The 25313-nt window shown below is 51.2% G+C and overlaps 2 protein-coding genes across 4 annotated transcripts in view; one reads left to right on the forward strand and one right to left on the reverse strand.

The window, feature by feature from the left end:
- Nucleotides 1-5484: 5484 nt before the first annotated feature.
- Nucleotides 5485-6423, reverse strand: CUNH11orf86 (chromosome unknown C11orf86 homolog). Its single transcript, XM_054570689.1, has 2 exons — nt 6154-6423; nt 5485-5583 (listed from the first exon to the last, which is right to left on the reverse strand). The coding sequence occupies exons 1-2, from the start codon at nt 6421-6423 to the stop codon at nt 5485-5487; spliced, it is 369 nt and encodes a 122-aa protein (XP_054426664.1).
- Nucleotides 6424-14239: 7816 nt separating this feature from the next.
- Nucleotides 14240-25313, forward strand: part of PC (pyruvate carboxylase) — a 94092-nt gene continuing 83018 nt past the window's right edge. Inside the window, exons 1-2 of one of the 3 annotated variants that reach the window (XM_054570814.1) lie at nt 14251-14319; nt 14658-14801. The gene's annotated coding sequence lies outside the window, so the exon portion shown is untranslated. Of the gene's footprint in view, nt 14320-14657; nt 14802-25313 lie in introns of all 3 variants that reach the window. The other 2 variants (XM_054570811.1, XM_054570812.1) reach the window with 2 other exon arrangements.

The raw sequence follows: 25313 nt of genomic DNA on the forward strand, positions 1-25313 counted from the left end.
TCTGGGCTTTGGAGGGGCCGCGCCTGTCAACCCCTCTCAAGTCCTCGCCCAAGCAGGGCTCTGAGGGCCTTGCTAAATGTTGGTTGAATTGACTGCTTGTGCCTGGGCCCCAGAGAAGGGACACGTGGCCTGGCAGGGAGTGGGTGCAGGGAGGGCGTGGTGGCCACCACAGTGGGTGAGGTAAGGAGACAGGCTTCCTCCCACGCGCATTCCCGCACTGGCAGCGAAGGGGAGGTCACCTCCTGGGAGGCCGTCTGGTCTGCGGCTCGGCCCGCTTTCCTGGAGCCTGGTGCCCGCAGCCCTGCCAAGGCCCAGGTAAGCTGAGGACACGCTGGGCTCTGGGTCAGGCTGCCCGAGACTCTCACTGAGTGGCGCTTCCGTGGGCTGGCCCTGGGCTCAGCACATGTGTGCCTTGGCTCAGCGAACTTCCAAGACGCCTCCAGCCAGGTGCTATTATTACTCCCTCATTTCCCAGGGGAGGCCGCGAAGGCTCAGGAAAGGGGCCAGCCCAGGGTCACACAGGGTCCACCCTGTGAGGTGAGACTGTTATTTTTATTGAACAAGTGGGGAAACTGAGACAGAGAGAGAGGTTAAGTGACTTGCTCAAGGTCCCCTGGGTAGAAGGCGGAAGGGCCAGGGTTCTAACCCGGGCATCTGGCCACGGGGCTTTTGTACACCTGCCCTCTTGCCTGATGATGACGGTGACAAGGGCGAGGGCCGTGAAATGGCACCTGCCGTTTGCAGAGCTTTTGTGCCCTTGGCACCTCATCGCCTCTCAGCCCAGGGAGACCCTGAGCTCATGATCCCCACTTCACAGTGGAGACAGTGAAGACCAGACGAGGGTAATGACTTGCTCAGGGTCACTCAGCAAGGTAGTTGCAGGGCAGGGCGCGGGCCCCAGGTTTGACACCCAGGCCTGGTCCTGCCTGGCCCCTCTAAGGGGCTGGGCACACTGAGTCTGGTGCACCTGAGCACAGGGACTCTGGGCCCCCGGGGAAGGTGGAGCGCCTGGGCCGGGAGGCAGGAGCTCCGGGGAGAGAGCGCTCAGCCAAGCATCCAGCCTGACTTCGCAGCCCTGCTCCCAGAGGTGCCGGGGGTGCAGTGTTCCCTGCTCGCCTCGTTGCTCTCCCGTTAGTGCGGCTGAGTGGCCCTGTTTCCAATGCAGGATTTTTTTTTTTTTTTCCCTGCCTGCTGTGCTCTCCTCTCTCCCATCAGTGTGGCTGCCAGCCACAGGAAACTGGGGACGGTGTCTGGCCAAGCCCAGAGCGTCGCTCTCGTTCAGGAGTCAGGGCCTCCCGCTGAACCTGCCTCACCACGCGGCCCCGAGGTGGACTTGCTCCACACTGCTTCGCAGCAGAGCAGCTGGTCATCTGTCTGCCTGTCTGTTTCCCTTTCCGTCAGGACTGTGACTCCTTGCGGGCAGAGGTCACACGGACAGATCAGATGAGCAGTGAGCTCCTCAGTTCTGTAAACACGTGCCGAGGGGCAGGCTGTGGCAGGGGTGTTGAGCAGGGCAGAGAATGGAGCTGGGGGTGGTGGCGGTCGGATGAAGGGTCCCAGGCCCCGGCGCCTCTTGGCTCTGAGGCCACCTGGCATGGGAGACGCCCGGGAGGCTCTGCCCTCTGTGCACAACCAAAACAGAACAAAGAAGCAGGGAACTTCTTAGAGCAAGGGTGTCTCTGTGACCTTTGGGCAGATGATGGCCCAAGGGAGTATAAACTGAGAGCCCAGGGCTCCTGTGCTGGTGGGGCCGCCTCTCTCCGTGGCCGCATTTGGCCAGCCACCTCAGGAGTCCATGAGGAGTCACATCCCCGTCTGTGTCTCTGTGACGTTGGTAGTGCCCACTGAGGTCTGCTTGCTCCCTGGCTCGGGAGGTGACCCACCTGGAAGCAGCCTGACACCTGCTCCTCCCCCCCTTTTTGAACGCAGCCCTGGCTGTGGCCCTGGACCAATGCAGTGGGGTACCCACGCCATCTCTTGTCACCTCACCCCACCCCATGAGCTGGCAAAGCAAGGTTATCTTCTGTCTTTGACAGATAAGGAAACCAAGCCCCAAGGATCTGAGTGTGTGGGTGGCAGTCACAGAGCCTGGCCTGAGGCCCAGTGTCCTTCCTAGTGGTTCTTCCACTGCCCTGAGAGTAACGTTCTCACATGCGAACGAAACCAGAACATGCAAGACCCAAAGAGGGCACGTGTGGGGAGGCGGGGAGGAGATCATCTGCAGCAAACATGTCCGGAGCCTGAGCTAGGGGCATCTGGCGTGTCCTGGATGGTTGGAATGCTCTGCATTTCCTAAATGCTCCGTGTTCCCTCTGGCCTCAGGCCTTTGCTCCACCTGAAAGACTTACCGCCTCTCATTGCCACTCACCCCCTAGGTCTCGGCCTCAGCGCATTCAGGCATTTCACAACTATTTCCTGTGCACCTGCGGCGAGGCAGGCACTGTCTCTGGTGAACCGCTCGCGGGAGCCAGAAAAGGATCGTCCAGCCCCCTCAGAGTTTCCAGTCTCCCGAGGAAACACATCGAATAAGCTGAGATAGGCCTGTGGCTGGAGCAACCCTGAATCAGTGGCCTAACACAATGAGGTCTATTTTGCACTCAAATAGCAGCCTACATGGGTACCTAGGGGCTTTGCTTCAGTGTCACTTCCATCCTTGGATGGGGTCCCCTTGGACCCTCTGCTTCAGGCTGCCCAGTGAGGCAAGGGGGTTTCATGACTGGGTCTGCGAGGCGTGCCTGGCACTTCTGCCCACACTGTCCTTGGGGAGAGCTCGGCCACACGGCCACACTCAACTGCAAGGAGGGTTGGGAAGTACCTTGCTGGGACGTCCAGGTTTGGTGAACAGCTGGCCACAGTCTGCCAGGTGGAATCACAAACTCACTATATGAGTTTCCTGGGGCTGCTGTAACAATTCTCTAAACTCGGTGGCTTAAAACAAGAGAAATTGATTCTCCCGTGGTTCTGGAGGCCAGAAGCCTGCAATCAAGTGCTGGCAGGGCTGAGCTCCCACTGGACGTGCTAGGGGAGGGTCCTTCCTGCCTCTTCCAGCTTCTGGGGACTGTCAGCCATCCCTGGCTTCCTGGGCTTGTGGCTACATCACTCCAACCTTTGGCTCTGTCTTCACATGGCCTTCCCTCCTGTGTCCTTTCCTTTGTGTGTCTCTGTTATATGGTTACTTGTCATTAGACTTAGGCCCCCCACCACCGCCCCGCCGTAATCCAAGCTGATCTCATCTTAAGGACCTTCGTAATTATATCTACAAAGACATTTTTCCAAGTAAGTAAAATTCACAGGTTCTGGGGATTAGAACATGGTCCTATGTGTTTGGGGGCCACCGTCCAACCCACTGGCAGGATTACCTGGATTCCTTCCCAAGGCAGTGGTAAAGCCACTTAGGGCCTAGCTCAGAGGGCCCAGGACACTATTATCCTGCATTCTATTGGCCAAAGCAGGTCGCAAGGCCCACCCAGAATGCCTGTCTCATGGGAGGTATGGCAAAAACATAATGCAAGATGGCACGCACCACGGGAGGGGTGGTCGAGGCCATCTTTGAAAACAACCTGTCAGAGTCCATGTGTGTTTTGGTGAAACCTCTGCTGACGGCCCTGGACATGTGCTCCCTGGTGATGGGGCCGCCGCTGAGGCTGGGGTTGAATGTCCTGTCTGAATGGAAGCCCCCAGACCCCTGCCCCCCAGGCCCAGATCAGCCACCAACTCAGTGAGTGACTTTGAGTCTCTCATTCTCTCAAGAACCACATACAGAATTCTTACAATGTGCCAGGCCCTGTGCGGGGCACAGGGGTCCCAGCGGTGAGCAAGCCGGGTCCCCAGGGAAATAGCTGTCCTGTGAATGACAAAAACTCATAGCTGGACAAACTGATCACAGAGCATAACGTATGGAAGAACAGCAGAGTGCTAGGCTGCAGAATCCCTGGGGACAGTAAGCCAGGATGGCCCTCCAGGGCAGAGATGAGAGCTCCTGCCCCGTTCTGGGCCTCAGTTTCCCTCCCTGGACATGCAGAGGGTTTGCCAGAGCTGTGGGCCCAGATGATATTCCCTGGTGCCTTGGGCCCCTCAGAGGCACCCCAGGGGTTACTGCAGGAGGGCGCTGGGCAGGGGACATCTAAAGTTTGTGACTAATTGAGCTTGAAGCTTCTGGTCAGCTCCCACAGCCCAGGTTCTAAGCCAGTGTCCCCATCTCTGATCCTAGTGGCTGTCTGGGACAAAATTTTCCCAGTACCCCTCTTGTTCCTTAATGGCCCTGCCAAGGTCCTGGACTCTGGGGAAACAGGGAGCCTCCGCTCTGTCTGTTGGACCCTCGATTCCCCCAACCGCCCCAGAACAGACCTGTTCCAGGATACTTGCAGCTGCTCCCTCCCCTTTGAACTTGGGTTTGCTTGAACCAAAAGAATCCCAGGGACCACCCACCAAGTGCCACTGTGTCTCAAAGAGCTCGGGCTCTTTGGGTTTAGCCACTTCCCTCTTGGAGCTTCAGAGTAAGCCCTGCCCTACAGGGCAGAGCACAAAGGCAAGATGCAGGTGACAGCCAGGTCCTCTGAAGCTGGCTGGAGCCAGCACAGGGTGAGGTGGCAATTGCTCTGAGGTCAAGAGAAGTGGCAGGAAAGATGCAGCCCCTTAGGGAGCCAGGTTGGGGCAGGGGCACTTGCCCCTGGTGCCCCTGCCCTCCATTCTGGGAAGCTGTGGGCCAGGCTTGCCCCCGACAGGGGCGGGGAAAGGCGAGTTAGTCACTAGGCAAATCATTTACTTCATTTCAGCAGTCTGTATTCCTACCCTCCACTCCAGTGCTGGAAACTCGGTGTGTGAGGCCAGAGATGTCAAAGGCAATCACCCCGCTTCTGGTCCTCAGTTTCCCCTCTGTCACAAGGGGAGGGAAGGCTTCCCCTTTTTTCTTCATTGGGGTACTGGGAGGATCAAAGTGACAATATCCGGGCCTAAGCCTTTCAGGCCCCAGAGCAGCTCCTTGCCCTCAGGGGGTTCACAGGCTCTGCGGGAGGCCCATGCCCCACCCACCACCATCCGCTGGCAGGGAGGGCGGGCAGCAGGGGCATGGCCCGGGCCGAGGCAGGCCTGAGAGCCTCTCTGCCACAGTCTGGCTTCACTGAGCTCTGTCCTGGAAGTGTATGACTGGTCTTGTGTGGGGACCCGCAGCGTCGACACCCCCGCTTCTGGGCAGGCTTTTAAGGCCCTCATACATGTCACTGTCCAGGGGGACCCCATGACACTTTTCCAGAGGGCAGGATCTACCAGGAGGCAGAGCTGTGCCCCCTTCTTCTCAGCCGTGTTGGGGTCGTAGCTGCGAGAGCCTTGGAGAGGAAGACCAGAGCGGAGCGGCAACACAAGGCCCTCAAGTGAGGTAGTGGCAGAGGTCACAGGGCCAGGTAAGGCCAGTCCACGAAGAGGCTGGTCAGCAGACATGGCCCTCTCGTCTGGGTACAGCAGGGGCCACCGTGGCTTCTAGCACCCTTAGCTGGTGGTGCCCAGAGGGGGCTCCGAGGAGGTCGGCCGGTTCAGGGTCACATTCGGGAAGCTGGCAACGAAGCTCTCCCACCGTCTCCTCACCTGCTGCGAGACAGAGCACCGAGGAGATCAGGACACAGGTCCCCTGGCAGATGGTGGGCTTCAGGTGTTGTTCCACCTACAGCCACGAGGTGGTGGTAGACCCCAGAGACAGAAGCACCACGGGATCCTTTCTTCTGCAGGAGGAGGTGGGGGCCAGGAGGGCAGTTCCCACCAAGTGGGGCTGGATTCCCCCCTCCCGGGTAAGAGGAACACAAGATATAACCCTGGGAAGTTGTGCTGGCTGATCTTGCCTCCAGCAAAATTCACCCACCCACCACGCTGCCAGATTAATGATCTTAAAACAGCTCTGACTATAACACGGGTCGCTCTAAACCCTTCCAGGACTCTCCAGTGCCTACTGGATAAATTCCAAATGCTGTCAGGGCCCTCTGAAATATGGTTCCTGAAAACCTCTCTCTCCAGCTTCATTTAAAAAAATAAAAATAAAAAAAAGCTCTGTTGTCTTCTCGATCCTTGGCCCTGTAGGTTTCTACCGCTGAGCCACTGAGCCTCTCCCAGGAGTCCCCACCCTCCCCCTGTAGCACTCATTCATCCACCCATCCTCCATCAGACCTGTTGATATTGCCTCAGCCACCGCCTGCTGCCTCCTCGCTGAGCCTGGATCAGCTGCTCCGTGTCCCCCAGGCCTCCCGGCTGCCGCTCCTGATCAGCAGAGTCCAGCCTTTCTGGGCCTCCCTCTGAGGATCTGGACTTCCCACGATCCTGTCTGAGGCTCAGCGCCCGGCGCAGCTGGCCCTCCACAGGCTTCCCCCAGGGCTCCTGGAGCTTGCCGTAGGAGCGCCGTCGCTCCCGCAAGGACTGGCTGCGTTGCCCTGTCCCCATCGTTCCAGAGGCTGTAGGCAGAGGACTGCTCTGGGCCCTTGGCAAGTCAAAGGACTCTGAGGTGGCCTGGTCCCTCCACTCATCTGACGGGAGCTCCCTTGGGGGCAAAGGTTGGCACTGCTGAGGTGGCCATCATAAACCAAAGGGCAGGCCACAGGGGCCAAGCATCCCTGAGTCACCACCTAGGGCAAAGGGTGCAGGCCTCGCCCCCTGCCCCCGCTGCCAGCCCTCGCCTCAAGGCAGCCTTCCCTGACCACACCCTCCCTGCGGGGCTTGGCCTCCCCTGCAACCCTGCAGCCCTGGCTGTCCGAACCTGTTCTGTTAACGCGAGAACAGACTCAACAGCAACAGAGAGGTGAACCTGAAGAAACAGGACAGCGCCAACCTAGAAAAGTCAACGCACGGAGACAGAGTGGCACGGTGCTTCCTGGGGGCTGAGGGGAACGGAGAGCTGTTTAATGGCTACGGAGCCCTGGGTGTGAAAAAGTTCCAGAGATTGGCGGCGCGACAATGTGAATGTAGCTCAATGTGAATGTAGCTCTACCGAATTGTACCTAAAAATGGCTAAGGTGGTAAGTTTGTGTTTTTGTGCATTTCACTACAATTACAAATTTTTGGAAAAAGAAACAGGACAGCTCTAGGCTGGGAGTCAGGAGACTTGGATCTTTTCCAGGCCTAGCTCAGCCCCTAATTTTCTGGCAGAGAACAGGGTCAGGAGCTCAGTCCCTGAGGACCAGCTGCCTCTGGGGGAATTGAGGCTTTATCACTGCAGTTGGGAGACCTGGGACACTTCTCCCTATTTCCTCAGCTGTAACAGGAACAAATAACTCAGGAAACTGTTGTGAGGATGTATAGACGTGAACAAAAACCATCTCTGTCTTTGTGTCCTTTCGTGCTGTGACCTTTAACCAACCATTGTCCTCAGGAAACACATCAAAGCTTTCTAATGAAGGATGATCTGTGTCCCTTAAAACATAACATACCATAAATACTTTTGTTAGTAATGGCCAGAATGAATATCAAACTGGTGACAGTTCCACTGGGGCTACCGCATTCTTTGTCACTTTCTTTCTCTTGTCAATCAATAGTACCTGAGTCACATTATTAAACACAGTGTAGCCACAGGAGTTGTTAGAGGAGAATAATTTGCTTGGAACTGCTGGGCCTTCTTTCTGCTCAGCCCCATCGTCCCAAGAGTACATGACCCTATAATAAATTCTGTTACATTCTATGGAGTTGCTTGCTTGTCTTTTGGTCTGAAAATGTTTTCTCCCTACAGTGGACATTCCACCTTTTCCCCACCATTGGACAGATGATTAAATATGGGAACGCCGTGCCCACACAGGGCCTGGTGCTTAGCGGGCGCCCAGTGAAAGTGAGTTGGTGATGTTCATCATCCCGGGCCAACCCCTATCCCTCTCAGTCTGGTCGGTAAAACAGCTCGTTGTGAAAATCAAATGAAACTGATGCAACGCCTCTGAAAGCAAGACTACCTACCAGGAGCCTCTCTTTCTCCCAAGACTGGGGCAAGAGGAAAGTCCTTCAGCTGTCCAGCAGGCCCACAGGATCATAGAATGTGAGGACTGAAAGGGACCTCACACATCTGGTCCATGCTTTTTGTTTTAGCCACTATTGTCTGAGCATTTTTCTTGGTTCCTCCATGTATTTCTTTTAAATATCACCATAGTCCAATGAGGCGGGCATTGTTATCTCTCTTCTTTTATAGATCAGGAAACCGAGGCTCAGAGAAATTAAGCACCTGGTGAGTGAGTGTGCCCAGTAGGTGGCAGAGCTGGGACGCCTGCCTGGGTCAGCCTGGCCGCAGAGCCCACGCTCAGCCGCTCCACTCTCCTGCCCGCGTTGGTGGCAAGGGCAGGAGTTGATGCCAGGGGTCCTACCTCCTCTGTGTTTGGGCTGCTGCACAAGGGACCCCTGTCTGGGGTCCAAGAAGTGCTGGCTGCCACTCTTGGCTCCTCCCAGGGCCCTCCCTGGGCCTGGCCTTGCTGTGTTCCCTCTTTCAGTTTTGAGGCCTCCCTGAGTGAAGGGGCTCTTCATATCCTCCAGGCTCAGGGCCAGCCTGAGGACCTAAGACAGGGCCAGTGTGAAGAGGAGAAAGGGAGCCCCGGCCTTCTGTCCCAGCCCGTCCCAAAGGTGGACTGAGCCATGCCCAAGCCTCTTCATTCCAACCCTGACCACACCCTTAGCCACTCCTGTGCCTGGTTAAAAAGCAACAAAACCATTACGCAATCTTCAATGCCCTTACCTCAGCATAGCAACTCAAATCCCCTCCCAAAGTCAGGGCTGGGAAGAGCCTGCTGATTCACCCACTCCTGAGATGCCTTGGGTGTGAATCACTCACTCCTGCTGCCCAGCAGGCAGCTGCTGAATGCCCTCTTGCTGTTGCAGACAGGGGACCGGGCCCTGAGCGGGCTGCCTGAGGCCAGCCAGGAGTGTGTGGGCTCTTGACTTTGTGTAGGAAAGATTTCACAACACAAGCCCAGGTGACTATGAGGATACCTTTGTTAAAGCTGGGAACAGCCCTGGCCACATGGCTCCATTGGTTGGAGCATCGTTCTGTGCGCCCTGAAAGTTTAGGAGTTTCATCTCCAGTTGGGGCATGCACGGAAGGCAGCTGACCAATGATTCTCTCTCTCTCTCTCTCAAAATCCATGGAAACATGTCTTTGTGGGGATTTAAGAAAAGAAAGTAAAAGCTGGGGATGGTAAAACAAGGAAGGGCTTAGCATAGAAGCAGCGACAGGAAAGATCGTAGGCTGTGCTGCCTTAGCTCCATGGGAAGTCAGAGAGAGGGGGGCCTTGGGGACAGGTTCAGCAGGTAAGCCGGGGATGAGCTGCCGCAGCCCATTGCTCCCCTGGGTGGGAAGAAGAAGGGGAAGGGAATGGCATGAGCTCCTCAAAGAGTGAACGCTGGATTCTTTGTCTTGAGTTTTTCTCTTTCTCTCTTATAGGTGGGAATCTTAGGGAGGGTTTCAGCAGAACATGCATCAGTTCTCCAGATGCGCCCTTTCAGGGTTGTGGTCTCCACTGATTGCTCAGCGCCAGAGCAGGAAGTCACTAGTCATTGCATCTGGTCCTGGCGCCATCCACCTGGTTTTGCTGCTTTTCTGGGCCTGGAGCTGAAATACCACTGAGGTCTAGATGTTGTCTCCAGGGAGGTGACCTTCTGTATTTGGCTGTAAGTTGCTCGGACATTTTGTTCAGCTATTTGTCTCAGTTTCCCTATTTTGCTTGTCCTGGCTTACTGGCCTGTCTCACTGCCAAGTGTGTAATTCTACAACTTTCCACGTCCCTTGAAGACAAGGAGAAATCTGTGTTCTCGTCCTCCCTTCCCACCGCCTCCCAGCCTTTCTCACCTGGAGAGTTCTTACTCACCTCTCCAGACCCTGCAGTGTGATACCTCCCCAGGGAGCCAGCCCAACCGGCGGTTTCCTCTCTGGCCAATCAAATACACAGAGTAACAGCTGGCTGCCCCTTGCAGGCAAGGACATCATCTTTTCCATTTCTTGCCCTCAGGACATGAGAGTAAATACTTAGCCTTAAATGCTGGAGACTAATAATTGTTTACTGCTGCAGAACAAATTCCCCCACAGTTTAGTGGCTCAAAGCAACATTCATGCATGACCTCAGTTTCTGTGGGTCAGGAACCCAAGCATGGCTCAGCTGTGCCTCTGGCTCAGGGTCCCTTGCGGCCCCAGTCAGGGGGCTGCAGTCATCTCAAGGTTCAGTGCAGGGTGGATCTGCTTCCAAGGCCACTCTAACAGTTGCTGGCAGAACTTAGTTCCTTGCAGGTTGTTGCACTGAGGGACTCAGTTTCTTGTGGGTTGTTGACTGCTGCCACGGGAGCTTCTCCCCAGAGCGGCTCACCATGTGGCAGGTGGCTTCAATTAGCACCAGCAAATGGGAGGGCGGGGATAGCAGGCAGGCAGAAGCCAGTCTTTCGGAAACTTAATCTCAGAAGTGACCTCCCATCACGTATGCCGCATCCTGTTTCTTCAAGGCGAGTCCCCAGGTCCAGCCAGTACTCAAGGGAGGGGATCCAACGAGGACACGAATATCAGGTGGCAGGACTGCTGTGGGTCTTCATGGAGGCTGCTCACTTGTGAGACCTGGATTCCAAGCCCACCATACGGCCCCGAGATGAAAGCACTTTCATACACAGCTATGTGCCCCGAGGGAGTGGCTTAACCTCACGTGCTTACAGTTTCTCAGTTACAAAATGGGGATAATACCTTATGTCATCAAATCTAAGGTGGACTCAATGGAAAGGGAGCATTATTTTATACACTGTTAAGAATACCCACTGCCCATTCATTAGATGTAGAACCATTTCAGGGGTTAAAATGCAGAAAAACAAACAAAAAAAGTGTGCCTTGAAATTAATGAAACATACAGTATGTATTTCCTAAGGAGGTTCTGAGACTTACATGGCTGGTGCCGTTTAAGGTTGTAGCGAGGCTTAGACATACGGAAGGCAGTACACTAGGGAAGGCTGCCTAGATGTTCCTCCTTATCAGTGAGCCATTGAAATTAATCCACACCTACACACAACAGGCAAAATCTTGTTTGGATGCCTAGGAATGAGGTCAAGGAGAGCAGGGTAGTCTCCACCGCTGGCAAAGGAGGAATTCTGATATACATAAAGGGAGGCACCTTGACATACACACCAAGTGCTGAGGGTGCATGGACAAGAATGGGAGACCACATCTGGCTTGGGGGTGGGGAGAATCTGGGCAGGCTTCCTGGAGGAGGCAGTGTTAGTGCTCAGCCTCAAAGACAGGAAGGACTGGTATAGTAGAGATGGGGGTGGGATCCTGCAGGTGACTAGAGCCTGGGAACATACAGGGTTGCTCTTGGGCCAGAGGAGAATCTGGAAAGAGAAACTGAAGCCCACTCTCCAGGGATTCCAGAGCCAGGAAGAGGAATCTGACTGAACTTGGGTAGGCAATGTGGGGGAGTGTACCCTCTCCTCCAGGAGCCCTACCTCTGTGATTACATTTCACACTCACACCGCTCTGGAGCTTAGCCCAATTTTTCAGACAAAATAACAAACTCAGAGAGGTGAAGCAACCTGCCCAAGGACACACAGTCCGCAGTGCACCTTGAATCCAGCGCCGCAGAGTCAGGCCAGCAAAAAGTTCTCAGTAAAGGCGTTCCACCCACCACAGATCAGACCTGGGTCTTCACACACCCTACAGGATGACCAGACAGAACTATAAGCCTAATGGTTAAGGTCACTAGAATTTTCCTTGAAGATATCATGTCCACCTGAAATGAGGAAAGGGGCTGTGCAGATACACATATTTAACTTAAAATTGTGTGTATTTCAACTGACAATCATCTCTTTGCCTGAACAGCTCTTACAATACAGTAAGAGAACTAGTTCTGAGCTAGACTCCTGGCCAGTCCTCTCCCGGCTGATCCCAGCCTACCTGTCCCACCTCACCTTTCCCCGCATCCTCCTAGGAACTCAGCCAAGTTTCTCAAGCTTCCCAGGTCTCAAAAAATCAGTTGGGGCTTGTTAAAAGTAAATAAATAAAAAAGTTTCCTGGGCTCCACCCCAGACTTACTAAATCAGAATCCACAGGGGTTGGGAGTCCAGGAATCTGTTTTGTTGTTGAGCCCCAGAGGGTTTTTGTCATCAGGGAAGTCTGGGTAATAGTTTCTCCAGGCCTCGCGACACTGACCCACCCGCATTAGAACCATTTGGGGAGCTTCTAAAACAAGCAGTGCAATGCAGGGGAGCCCATTCCTCAGAAATGGACTTGAGTGGTATTCTGCTGGTGATTTTAAGATCTCTGAGTTGTCAGTTAATACGTGTGAGAACCATGCACTGGGGCTCTGGAATCTGTGCTTCCCAGTGGCCCCCTGACCCAAGGAGATCGTCTCTAAGAGTACAGAGGCCCATCCTGAGAAATGCTTTTTCTAGTCACATGAAACTCCCCACACAGGCTTTTGCCAGGGCAGTTTTCTGTTCAGCATGTACTATCCCTCCCAACTTTGTCCTCCTGGGGAACTCAACCTGGAGAGCCCGGGTAGAGAGGTGTCTTGTTTCCAGTGGAATGACATAGGTCATTTATGTGCCTGGACTAACTGTTCAAAATCCATTTCCTTTGTTCACAGCAGTCAATTTTCTAGTTCTCATTTAGTTTCTTTGCTCAGACCTCCACCTGGTGGTGTTGACCAGGGAGTCATCTGAACCTGGGTGGAGCCACCTGCCCTCTGCTCCATACCCAGGAGTTCACAGGGACCATCCAGGACTTGGCCAAAGCATCACAGCCTCTGTAGCATGGCCAGCTCTAGAGCAGAGCCTTGCCTTTTCTTATCATATACGTACACAGCAGAGGAGAAGAAATACAGGCAAGAAGTGTTGAAGTCACAAGAGTCACGCAGTAGAAGACTAATAGGGACAAGTAAATGACAAAGTTCATGCCCATCAAGTCCAAACCCTATTATGAGGAAATTTAGCCCAGAGAGAGTGGGGACCTGCCCAAGGTCACACAGCTTTAACTCTTTCCTATATAAAGAGAGTTGTGAGGTAGAATGTCCTTGGACTTGGACATCTAATAAAATGTTAGCTCTGTGACATGATGGTAGGAGCTGTGTCTTTTTCACCACTGTAACCCAGGCGTAGCACCAGACATGTAGTAGATGCTCAAGGTGTTTGTTAATCAAAAGAGTATGTGAATCTGGAGCACTGGGATTTTAATCCATTTTCTGCTACCAAAATGGTTATGTTGGATTGTCCCAGGCTGGAGTTCAGCCAGATAGGTGGAAGGAAGGACTAGGAAGTTGGAGAGACAAACACAGCAGGCACAACATAGTCAAAGATAATGGAGTTGCATTATCTCTCCGTGCTCAATTAGCAATTTTTAGTTAACAAGATGTTCTCATAGCCCTTGATCTTCTAACTGTCCAGAAGCAGGCCATTTTTTCTCCATGCCTTGATTACCATCTGCCGTACCGTGTATTCTGTTTATCGTCTGGGGTCTCTCGCTGGAAGGCAGAGATTCGGGTTTGTGTTGGTGACTCCCCTATCCTCTGGTCGGCACAGAGCCCAGCTTATATGACTTATGAAGCTTTCCGTTCAACCACGCCTTCTAAACCCTCGAGCTCCTGAGTGGCCTCAACTTGCAGAATAGGAGACTGAGGCTCAGAGAGGTGAGGTTGTTTGTCCAAGGTCACACAGAGACAGACTCCTGCCTATCACCATCCGCCCCATGGCTGCTAAAGGAGATATTCCCGTAAACCCGTGCGCTATCTCCTTCCTCCTGCCCTTCGCAACCATTTCCTCCGACCTCTTCACAAACCCGTTCTTCCGACCTCTACTCCATCCGCCTGCACGTACTTGCGTCTAGCACAGATCCCTGAGCTCCGGTACGATCTGTTTTGCTTGCAGCTTTGGGAGACACGTGCTACTCGGGTGAATGAATTGCACATCCCCACCCCCGCCGATAACCAATCACGGGGTTTCGGATCCCGGCCACTTCCGCCTATTGCGGGCCGCAGCCCGAGCCGGGCAGCCCACGTGGGTCTCTGTAGACAAGGGAGTAGGCGGTGATGCGCCAGGGGCGGGTCCTTCCAGCCTCGTCACCAATCCAAGGGCCCGCCGCGGACGCGAGGGGCGGGGCTGATGTGGGGCGCCAAGGCTTAAACGTGACGGGCAGCCGGACGTAGGGAGGAGTTCTGAGGGGGAGTGGTGAGTGACGGAGCCCACTGCCCAATAATAGGAGGGGTTGGGCTGCTTGAGCCAATAGAAAGTCCTAAGGCGGGGCCGGGTCCGCAGCAAGTTTAGTTGCGCGGAGACCGCAGCTGTTCCCTGTCAGTGGAGGTAGCGTCGTTAGAGGCGGTGGCGACGACTTGCGGCGGTGGCAAGGAGGTAAGTGCCCGTGGCGCTGCGCACCTTCCACTTCCCGCGGCGGGTCGGAGCAGGTGGGCGTGCGCCGGCGCCGCCTCGGGGGACGCTTATATAAGGGTCGTGCGTGCCAAGGCAGCGCGGGCTTCACGAGTGACGGCTAGAGGAGACAGCAGCGGACGGTTCGCCACGCGAGTTGTGCCGCTCCTCCCCTCCCCCTCTCGCGGGAGACGGTCGGCGCGAGCCCGTCGCCCCGCCACCCTGCAAGCATCTCTCCCGTGCGGGCGCAGCCGGGCCTTGTCCACTCCGCACTCCTGGCATCCGCCGGCGGCCTTATTCATGCTTTCGGGCCCATTTTGCAGATGGAGAAACTGTTCCACCGAGCCCGAAAAATGCCTCGCGTTAGGTCCCTGAGGGATGGTTTGAACCAAAGTCTGTGAGAATCAGGAGCCCAAGTTCTCCCCATCATACTGGAAGCAGCTCAGTTCTGAAGGAAGTCGTGTCGTGTAAGGAGAGGGTTTTCTGGGTTACACGTGTCTCCGGTCGGATTCTCCTGGTCACCCTGTGGAGTGTTCTCGGTTCCGCTTAGTTTCAGGTGTGGAAGCTTGAGGCGCCCAGAAGCAGTGGTTCGCCCAAGGCTGCTCAGTCAGGAGGTGCGGCTGGGCTCAGCCCGTTACTCACACAGCTTTTAGCGGTTTACAGAGTGCACTCGGCGGGGCAGGAGGAGCCGCGGCGGTCGGAGAAGTGCCCTCCTGGACAAGGAATCAGAAGCCTTGGCTTTCAGGACTTGCATGCAGGTTCCTACCAGCATGACTTGCTTTGTGGACTTTAGGTTGTTCCATCTCTGGGGAACATTTTTCTTATCTCACAAATTCTGGGCTTAGGCCAAGTCCTTGCTCCCTGGCAGCTTTGAATTTCTTAAAAACCTGATTTTTCATTTTGTGAGAAAGTATGCCAGGGCTCATTATCCCCATTCTGCAGCTGAAAAAATTGAGGCTTAAAGAAGTACCAGTTTTTGCCAGCTCACAACTGGAGCCTCCTGAGTCTACCCAGAAGTCTTTGCCTTCTCTGTTGCTCCCTTACCCACTGCTACCAACAGCCCTGGCTTCCCGCGTCCTCCTTCCCTTGCCTGTGACGCAAATACTCATGCTGGGAGTGCATGTGCCCAGCATTTCTATTAACTCAGAGCTACAGCTTTGCTGTCTGCCTGCTCTCCATCTTAATGCTTGACTCGCCTCCTTCTGCACACCTACCATGTTCAGATCTCTAGACTGGGAATTGAGAGAAGACTTGGGAGATGAGATTAATCCTTGTCTTAGAACTGCTGACAAACTGATAGGGGGAGAGAAAAAGAAATAGAACTTAAGCAGCAAGTCAGCATGCCACAGATGTTTGTGGAGAGCCCGTGCTGGGAAGGTCTGGCCTCTATGAGGATGTGGAAGAGGAAGTCAAGTAGAGACCCACAAATCAGGCCAAACCACATAGTGAGAGGCCAGGGAGAGGAGAAGTGGACTGATTGGGGGCTGGACGGGGATGGACTGGGGAAAGCTCTGTGGATGGGGTGAGTTGTGAGCCTCTCTCGATTCCCCTGGAGCCGGCACTGAAGAAGCAGTGATTAGATTTGAGAGGCCCAGGTTTTATTATGGGGTAGAGGTGAGTTTTAAGCAGCTAGAACCTTCCAAGAGGAAGGCTGTGGAAGGTGCAAGTGGAATGGGGGAGAAATAGCATTTTGCAGTTGGGTGTGGGAAGTGTGCTTGGTCACTGTGAAGAGGCTGCTACAGATGTGACAAGGTGAAGACACTTGTTAAGGTGCTGGTAAGGCAGAAATGAAACTGAGTCCAAAGGCACCGAGGCCCTGGTTGGGCTCCAAGGGCCTAGCAGGAGGCCTGAGCTACAGGTGTGTCTGCCTGTGTTCCAGTAAGCCACTTGGGGAGCAGGCGTCCTGTGTTACTTAGCGGCTGCCCTGCCCTGCAGGAAGGAGCTTCGTTCACTGTAGTTGTTCAATATTGATCTGTTGAATTAAATTAGGCTGTCATCCAAAGTTTCCACAGTTTACCTGCTAGTCCCCTGTGTGCCTTATCTCTCTCTACTGAAGCCTGCTCCAGCTTTTTGACCTTGACTGTGCCAGTTCTCACCTCTGGGATCACCCACCCCTCAGGCAGGTTTGTCCTGGTAGCTGTGGTCTTGGAGAACCCCTTTGTGCCAGCACAGGCCGCTTGCCCTTTTGTCCTCCTCCTTGCTTTCTCCTTGTCTCACTTCCAGCACACTAGTCCCAGGTGCTGTGCTAGGTAGACCCAGGCTGTCCAGATCTCTCCAGCACTCTTCTGCATGAGCTGCATGCCTCTCAGTCAGGTATACGTTTCCCTTGAGGATTTGTGAGAGCCTTCTCTTTGGCAATGACACGTTACCCTCTTCTGAACGGGCCCCTGCTCCCTATAGCCAGAAAGCGTGCCGTTTGTCATCCCGAGACATCCTTTCAGAAGTGGGGCATTTCGCCTTACTCTGCTCACTCTGAAACCTCGCCTGGGCCTCACTGACCATCCCTTTACCTCTTTATCTTAGCTGCCTCTAGTCTCAGCTGTAGATTTTTCTCTTTCTTTCTTTTTCTTTTTTTTTTGCCAAACTGCCAAGGGAGTAGTGTCTGATGGTGGGAGATGGGAAAATGACACAAAGAACAAGCCCTGTTCTCTTTCCCATTGAATGAAAATATATGATCCCACCTATTGGGCTTTTTCTTCCATTTGACCCAACAGGCACCCTCTTCTGTCTGCCCTCAGTCCTCATGAGACTGTTCGTTGTTGCCCCCAAACTCGCTTCTTAGTGTCTGTTTCTCCACTGTTCTTATCCCTGGTGTCCTTCTCTGCAGGACTTTTCCTCATCTTATCCTGTCAAAATTATTCTAAACCTTGCCAAGTCTATTCAGTTGGGCCTGGCTCCTCTCTTTCAATAATAATAATAATAATAAGTAATGATTTATTGTTATTAATAATAAAGGCCAACCTTTTATTATCTGGCAGTGGGGACCTTGCTAAGCCCCTTTCAGGTATTATTTGATTGTCACAACAACCCTACAACAAAGGCACTATTAGCTCCTCATTTACAGGTGAAGGACTGTGGGTGAACTAAGTCCCCCAGAGTCAGTCACACAGCTAGGAAACAGTGTAGCTGTGGTCTGCCTCAGGCTGCCAGGTTGAGTCCCTGCATGGGTCCATCTCATGTATTATCCTGTTTTTTTTTAAAGGTTTTATTTATTTATTTTTAGAGAGAGGAAGGGAGGGAGAGAGGGAGAGAAATATCAATGTGTGGTTGTCTCTTGTGTACCCCTAACTGGGGATGTGGCCCACAATCCAGGCAGGTGCCTTGACTGGGAATCGAACTGGTGACTCTTTGGTTCATCGGCTGGCACTCAATCCACTGAGCCACATCAGCCAGGGCAATTATCCTGTTCTTACTCTCTATTTATTGGCCCCCAACTACTTGCTTCTTGGCATTTTGGGAGCAGAGTCTGCGCCGTCTGGAGTGGTGCCGATGGAAGGTATACGTCCAATAAATATTTTATTGAATCGAATGCCCCAAACATTCATTCTCAGCCTTGACATAATCGACCAAGGCATCTGGTTTTCTCGGAACATGGATTCAGTTCCTTTGATGGGTGTCTGGCCTGTGTCTCCATTTTGTTCTTTATTCACCAGTGGCTAGAGCTGAGTGACAGGTGTGGCCTTTTTGAAACAAAGCACTCTGTAAATTCCCAAAGTGGTCACGCACCACAAACTGTGGGCTCCCGCGGGCCCAATCACGTGTGTACTGTTCCGTGTGGGGTCTCTGTGGGAAAAGGAGGTGAGGAAACAGTCAGGGAATAGGAGACACTTCAGCTCTCAGATCATGTAAGACAAAAATGAGTGTCAAGTGCATAGCGAGATAGGGATCAGGCTCGGAGGATCTTGTCTCCGTGAGAGGGAGCTCCTGAAGGGTCACTGACAGCTCTGCCAGGAAAGTAGGCCTGTGGCTGGATGGAAACAGGCAGGAAGAGAAAGCACTTCAGACAAAACAATAGCACTTTCTAGAACTTGTTTTTGTGTAGCGGGTGCCAGAAAAGGGTTTTACTTAAATGCTTCTTACTAAGCACATTGGCTAACGTCTTTGTCCTCTGGGCGGGCACGGTGCCATGCTGTGCGTGTGTTGACTCACCGGAATCTTACGAGATGGGTGGTGGTATTCCCATTTCACAGATGAGGAAACAGGCTCTGAGTGGTTACAAGAGCCGGTGGCTGAGCAGCAGTGGTGGAGCTCAGGCCGTCCGACAACAGCCCTGGGGCGCTCTCAGGCCTGCGCTCTCCCGGCACCCTCCACACCACCTGTGGAGGCAAAGCAACAGTTCTCTGGGTTCCGAATCTGTGTCCTCGCCACGCCTAGGTTCTCGGGGCAGTGCTTGGAGAAATGAGGGTAATGCATCTTTTTCTCTTACTTTAGGTAGCACTTTCCTCTGAGAGCTGACAAAACCCGAGATAAGTCCTGGGCTTGCACCCAGGTCATGGGATGGGTGTGGGTTGTGTCTTCAGGAGCAGCTGTCACTGTTAGCAGGCCTGGCACGTCAGCTCTCAAGCTCAATAAATAAAATAGGCCAATCTCTGGTTTTTGGAAAATATAAGCAGTCCTTGTCTGTTCCCAGTCTTTCTTGGTTTTCACTGGAAAGTGGCATCTGGCTTCCTGCTGGCTCTCGTTGGCGACTGGTCAGGCTGAGCAGGAAGCCCTACTTCTGGAAGGGTGTGGCTCGGGACGCTGGTCATGGGGAGGGTGGCAAGGCTCCTCAGGACCAGAGGAAGCATCCCCAGGGCTGGGCAGCCCCTGAGCAGCCCCTGAGCAACCCCCCTGAGTCAGCATGGAGAGCAGGTGCTGGCCAGCGAGGGACTCTGGGAAGTCTGTCAGCTGGCTGCAAAACACTTGGCGTGTGTTCACAGTGGCGCAGTGATGAAGGGGTAAAAGGTGGAATTCCTCTCAAAGAGCGCTCAGGCAGCACTGCCCTGTTGTGTGACCTCCTGCTTTTCAGATTTCCTGCAGACAGGTTTCCACCCTCCGCCCAGCCCTATCCCCCCGCTCCCGCCCCCCATTGCACTGAGCTGGGTGCATCTCCTCAGCCCAGGTGCCGAGGCCCTCGGGCTAGGGTCCAGTCCTATCTCCCGCTGTGGGTTCCAGTGAACATCCTAGCCAGGCATGATCCTTGCTGTCTGTCTGGCATTCCCCCCGCCCGCCCCAGCATTTCAGGCATGCTAACACTCTTCCCTTCATCCACAGGCATGCCAGCTGCTATCCCCATTTCACAGCCCGGCCCAGTGCCCTGGGGACTTTGTTACTCAGGGACAACTTTTCCCAGAGCTCGTGTTTAGTGCTCAGAGTCAAGATTCCTTTGCGTGGAGATTTTTCTTTGGTTTCTGCCCATTGTGTAGGGATTTTCCTCAGGAGACCCTTTGTGACCGGAAGTAGTTCTCCTTTCTGAGATTTCCCGCAGTCCGCTCTTGTCCTAGGTCTTGGGCCAGCAGCAGCTTGATTAAGTTTTCTTAGCCAGGCTGGGGAGGAAAAGTGTCCACTGCCCTGTTCTCCTGCTTACTCTCGTCCTCCTGTTGATAGAGCTGGATGCTATTGCTCTGCCTTGCATCCTTGCAAGGAGAGGTGGGGAGCTGGGTGAAGGCCCCTAAGCGCCCATCTTATGGAGCTGAGAAATTGGGGTCCAGAGAAGGCTGATTAGCAGAATTCAATATTCTGATCCCACCCCACCCCCTTGCATGTCTTCCCCAAAATCCAACAGTAGGAAGGGAAAATTAGTGCCTTAGAAGGGCTGCCTTCTCCCAGGTCATTTAGTTAAAGCTCGTTTGGCCTTCAGTCCCTAAGTCCCTAAGTCCCTGTGGAGTCCTGAAGCTTTGCTTAGTTACCATGACGAAATCCCCTCCTCCTTTGCTATATCTCCTTGGTGATTCTGGAGGGAGGTGGATGTGGGCTTGCTTTTTTAAATTTATTTATATATATTTTAAAGTGTTATGCCAGAAGGCATAACCCAAGCACCCCCTCATTGCCGCTGTCCCTTACCTCCTTATCCTTACCCCTCCTGCAGGCCAGAGAAGGGGGTAGGGACTGGGGTACCCAAAGCTGCTCTAAGTACATTTCCACCAGCTGTGCGTGGAATGGGGCCAGTCTCCATGTGTGGCAGCACTCTCCTGATGACATCCATCCCTGGCTGAGGCCTCTGGGAAAATTCCAGTGACCTGGCTATGCTGAGTCATGCTTAGTCTCTGAGGATACTTTGTCATCTTTCATCTGTCATTGGCCAGCCCAGGGTCTGGGAAAGGCTGCAGTTACTACGGAGTGATAACACACTGCTCCTCTCTCAGCACCACCGTGTGCTTGTCCAAATCCCTTTACTGGTGTGCTCTTTATCAATATGAAATTTATTAATATTATTAAATCATTAATAATACATGTATTACCTATTCTGAAAAACATTCCTCTCTTATGATAAGGAAACTAAGAGTCAGAGAGCCTGGCCTGATGGGTGTCAGGGGAGTGGCATGTCCTGCACGGCTTTTGGATGCCACGCCCCATCCATACCCCTGAGTTTTTGTGTAATGAAAAGATTATTCAGAAGTTACTTTGGCTGAAAAAAATAAATTTGTTTTCAATTTGTTAAAGTTACAAATTCAAAAATCTAATTCTTCCTTTAAGGACTAGCCTTCCAAGTGTAGCTTTTAAGTGTAGCCTATAACCTTCTGTTCTATTTATGATTCTAGGAAATTTTAATAATCACTTTGAAGGGGCCTTTGATTCATACTTGATCTCATTTCCAAACTTAACTCGTTTGAAAGATTTAAATTAAATTTATAAATTACATTTAACTTCCTTTAATTATTTTAATACTTCCAATTGTCCGATTAACAGACATTCCTACTACTTAAATAATTCCTGTAAATTAATAAATTAAGCTGATTCTTAAATTTTCTTAAACATTCCTATATGCCTATGTCTTAAAACAGCTTTATTGAAATATTTTTAAAAGTTTTTTTATTGGATTTGTTGGAGTGACATGAGTTAATAAAATTAAAGGTTTCAAGTTTTCAAGTGTACAATTCTATAGTATTGGGTTGGCCAAAAAGTTCGTTTGTTTTTTTCCGTATGATGGCTCTGGTAGTGCTTAGTTGTCTTTAGCGTCATTCAAAACAAACAATTTTGTTAGATTGTATTGTGACAGCTGTCATCAACCTGCATTTAAAAATAATTTATCAGAATTGGTGAATTTTTGTGCAGCCACGTTAATATTGAAGATGGAAGAAAATACGTGACATTTTCAGTGTATTATGCTTTCTTATTTCAAGAAATGTAAAAACATAAACACAAAAAAAGGTTTGCGCAGTGTATGGAGAAGGTGCTATGACTGGTTGGTGTTAGAAGTGGTTTGCAAAGTTTCTTGGTACTACTGACATTTTGGTCCAATAATTCTTCGCTCTGGGGCTGTCTTACGCATTGGAAGATGTTTAACAGTATCCTGGCCTCTACCCACGAGAAGTCAGTAGTGGGAGATGGCCGACATACTCAACATATCCAAATCAATAAAGGCGTTGGTGAAAATGAAGCATGTATCTTTCATTTTTGGAAAAAAACATAAGCAGACTCTGTGGCCAACCTCATACTTCATCTGCATGTTGCGCTGTGTGTTTGCACTCTAAGTCTAGCCGCCGTCTGTCACCATTTGTCCCCCCTTACCCTTTTCTACCTCCCCGCTCTCTGTTAATCATGAAACTGTTGTGTCTATGAGGTTTTTTTTCCCTTAATCCCTTACGGATTTATTTTCGATATAATAAATTGCACATATTTAATGTATACAATATGTAAGTTTTGACATAGGTATACATTTGTAAAACCTTAACCTCAAAATAGACCACATCCTTTACCATCAGGTGTTCTTGTGCCCCTTTGCAAAGCCCTGCTTCCTACCCCTCTCTGCTTCCCCATTCCCAAGTAACTACTGAACTGCTTTCTGTTACCGTAGATTAGTTTGCATTCTCTGGATTTTTACATATGTGGAATCATACAATATGTATCCTTTTTAGTCTGGCTTCTTTCACTCAGCATCATTATTTTGAGATTTGTTGCATACGTCAATAGTTCTTTCCTTTTTCTTGCTGCATAGTATTTTATGTGGCTATCCCACAATTTGTTTACCCATTCATTTACTTGTTGTTGGTCATCTCAGTTGTTTCCAGTTTTTAGTGATTGTAAATAAAGCTGCTATGCATGTACCAGTCTTCGTATGGACATATATTTCATTTTCTCTTGGGCAAATGTGTAGGAGTGGAGTGGCTGGGTCACATGGTAGGTGTATGTTTAACTTAAACTGCTCAACCGTCTTCCAAAGTGATTGTACCATTGTACATTCCTACTAACGGTGTATGAGGATTCCAGTCCCTCCACATCCTCACCAACACTGGATTTGGTCAGTCTTTTTAATTTTAGCCATTCTAAAAGGCGCATAGTGGTGTCTTAAGGTTTCAATTTGAATTTCCCTGGTGAGCAGTGATACTGAGCATCTTTCCATGTGCTTATTTGTCATCTGCCAATACTGATTTTACACTTAGTAAAATTCCTACTTAAAAGCACAAGTCCAAACCAATTACTTAGTTACATATTTTAATTGGAATCTTGAGACTGACTGGTTACTCTAAACAGACCAAATTTCCTTGAACATTATAAAGTACGTAAAATAATAAATACACACAAATTTCTTAACACAAAATTATAAATACTATGGTTTTTAATTTTCTTAGGATTTTAAAAAATATTTTATTTATTTTCAAAGAGAGGGAGAGAAACATTAATGTGTGATTGTCTCTCATACATCCCCTACCAGGGTCCATATACCAGGGCATATGCCCTGACTGGGAATCAAACTGGTGACCCTTTGGTTCGCAGGCTGGTGCTCAATCCACTGAGCCACACCAGCCAGGGCTAGTTTTCTTAGGATATTTATTCTTAAAGATACACATTTATTTGAGAGTGGTGAAGGGAAGGACAAAGACAGAGAAGCATTGATGAGTTAACTCTTCTATGAGCCCCAACCTGGAACCGAAGCCACAATCCAGGCATGATCGAACTGGAGACCTTTCACTTTTTGGGATGAGCCATACCAGTCAGGGCAGGATATTTATTCCTAAAGTTATATGTTTCTGGAAGAAGCTTACCTAATAAGGAAATAATGATGGGATCTCATACTAAAGTAAATTACTTCCTTATGCAACTTTGGAATTTCTTTCTCAACTGGATGACATTTCTTTATAATTTAAAAGGTTTGTGGCTAGGGTGAAAGTAGGTCTTGACCTTTGAATCCCGCTGCTAGGCAGAGTGCTGATTCATTGTCATTTTGCCCCAACTGGGGATGGTCTCACGGCCCATGTGCCCTAGATGGAGGCTCCACACCCTATAATGCTCTTCTGCACCTCTCTGCCCAGGCTGTTGTACCAGGTGACTGCATTGTATTCATCTATTTAAGGCTTCATTTCGTATGCATTATGGACACAATAATAGTGGAATTTAGATTTTGTGTATCTCCTAAGGCTTTGTCTGACCAAGGACAGTGACAGAGCAGTGCTAGAATTTGAGTTCAGTCTTCTGAGCCCAGGTCTGGCATTTCTGCCCTGTACCTTACATCTTTTCACATGAAGAGAAAAGGGAGTGTAGTACTCAAGAGTTACTGGTTTCTGGTCAGACTTGGTTGCCAGGAAATTCTGGTACCAGAAACCCATGCCTGTCTTTTCTCATTCATTAGCTTATCTCCCTGGTGAGAACCCTGACTTCTCCCGAACCACTTTGTGGAGAGTTATTGATCTCTTTGGAAGGGCCATTGCTATTAAATTCTTCTTTTTTAACTTAAAAAAAAGATTTTGTTTACTTTTAGATAGAAGGGAAGGGAGGGAGAGAGAGGAGGAGAGAAACATCAGTGCGTGGTTGTCTCTCATGTGCCCCCTACTGGGGACCCAGCCCACAACCCAAGCATGTGCCCTCACTGGGAATTGAACCGGCAACCCCTTGGCTCACAGGCTGGTGCTCAATCCACTGAGTCACACCAGCCAGGCCGGTGCTCAATTCACTGAGCCACACCAACCAGGGTGCCATTAAATTCTTGATAGAGATTTAGGTCCTAGACGATAAACAGATGTGAACTTGCATTATTGTCCTGGTCACTTGGGTGTAGCCTAAGGAAGCTTGTGGATGGTGAGTGGGACCTGGTTGAAAATTATTAATGCAGTCTGAGCTCTTTCCTGATGTCTGATGTTTACGTGGCCCCATGTGGGTAAAGAGGAGAGGTCTGCAGAGTTCTGGGAAAAGATCCCTACTCTGCAGGTGTTTTTTTTTTTTTTGAAGATCTTATTCATTTACAGAGAGAGGGGAATGGAGGGAGAAAGAGAGGGAGAGAAACATTGATATGTAAGAGAAACACCAACTGGTTGCCTCTTGCATGCTTCCACCTGGGGACCTGGCCCATAACCCAGGCATGTGACCCAATAGGAAACCAAACCAGCAACCATTTTGCTTTGTGGCCAGTGCTCAACCCACTGAGCCATACCAGCCAGGGCATCTGCAGGAGTTTTAAATACAGTCTCTTCCTACCTTTGGTTCTGAGTTCCCCCCTTTGGGGAGGTGAAGGAGCACTGTGTACTAAACAGCGAGCGATGGTACATTAAATGATGGCAGTGACGACACTGAGTGACAGCATCTGTGTTCAAAGAGTAAAATGTGCCCCACCACAGGGCACATTAAATAGAAGAGAGGGAATACACAGAAGATTAAACCTAAAACTTTAAAAAAAAAATTTGACACAGGTAATTGCAATTCTAGAAATGTACCCTAAGGTATAAGGGGACAAGCATACAAACATGCTAGGCTGTTCAGGTCAGCATTTTTATACCAGAAAATAGGAAAACACCAAAATATATATCAGAGAAGATTGCTACAAATGGGATCTGTTCAGTGTCATT

The sequence above is a fragment of the Pteronotus mesoamericanus genome, unplaced genomic scaffold (genome assembly GCF_021234165.1).
Source record: "Pteronotus mesoamericanus isolate MK-2021 breed Mesoamerican mustached bat unplaced genomic scaffold, CSHL_Meso_final contig_214, whole genome shotgun sequence".
In the NCBI taxonomy this organism is placed as follows: Eukaryota; Metazoa; Chordata; class Mammalia; order Chiroptera; family Mormoopidae; genus Pteronotus; species Pteronotus mesoamericanus.

Excerpts from the sequence above, each read along its gene's own strand:
- CUNH11orf86 (XM_054570689.1), bottom strand. The coding sequence starts at position 6,423 with ATGGGGACAGGGCAACGCAGCCAGTCCTTGCGGGAGCGACGGCGCTCC. Across the intron at positions 5,584-6,153 it reads GGCTGAGGCAATATCAACAG|CAGGTGAGGAGACGGTGGGA; the intron begins GTCTGATGGAGG and ends TCTGTCTCGCAG.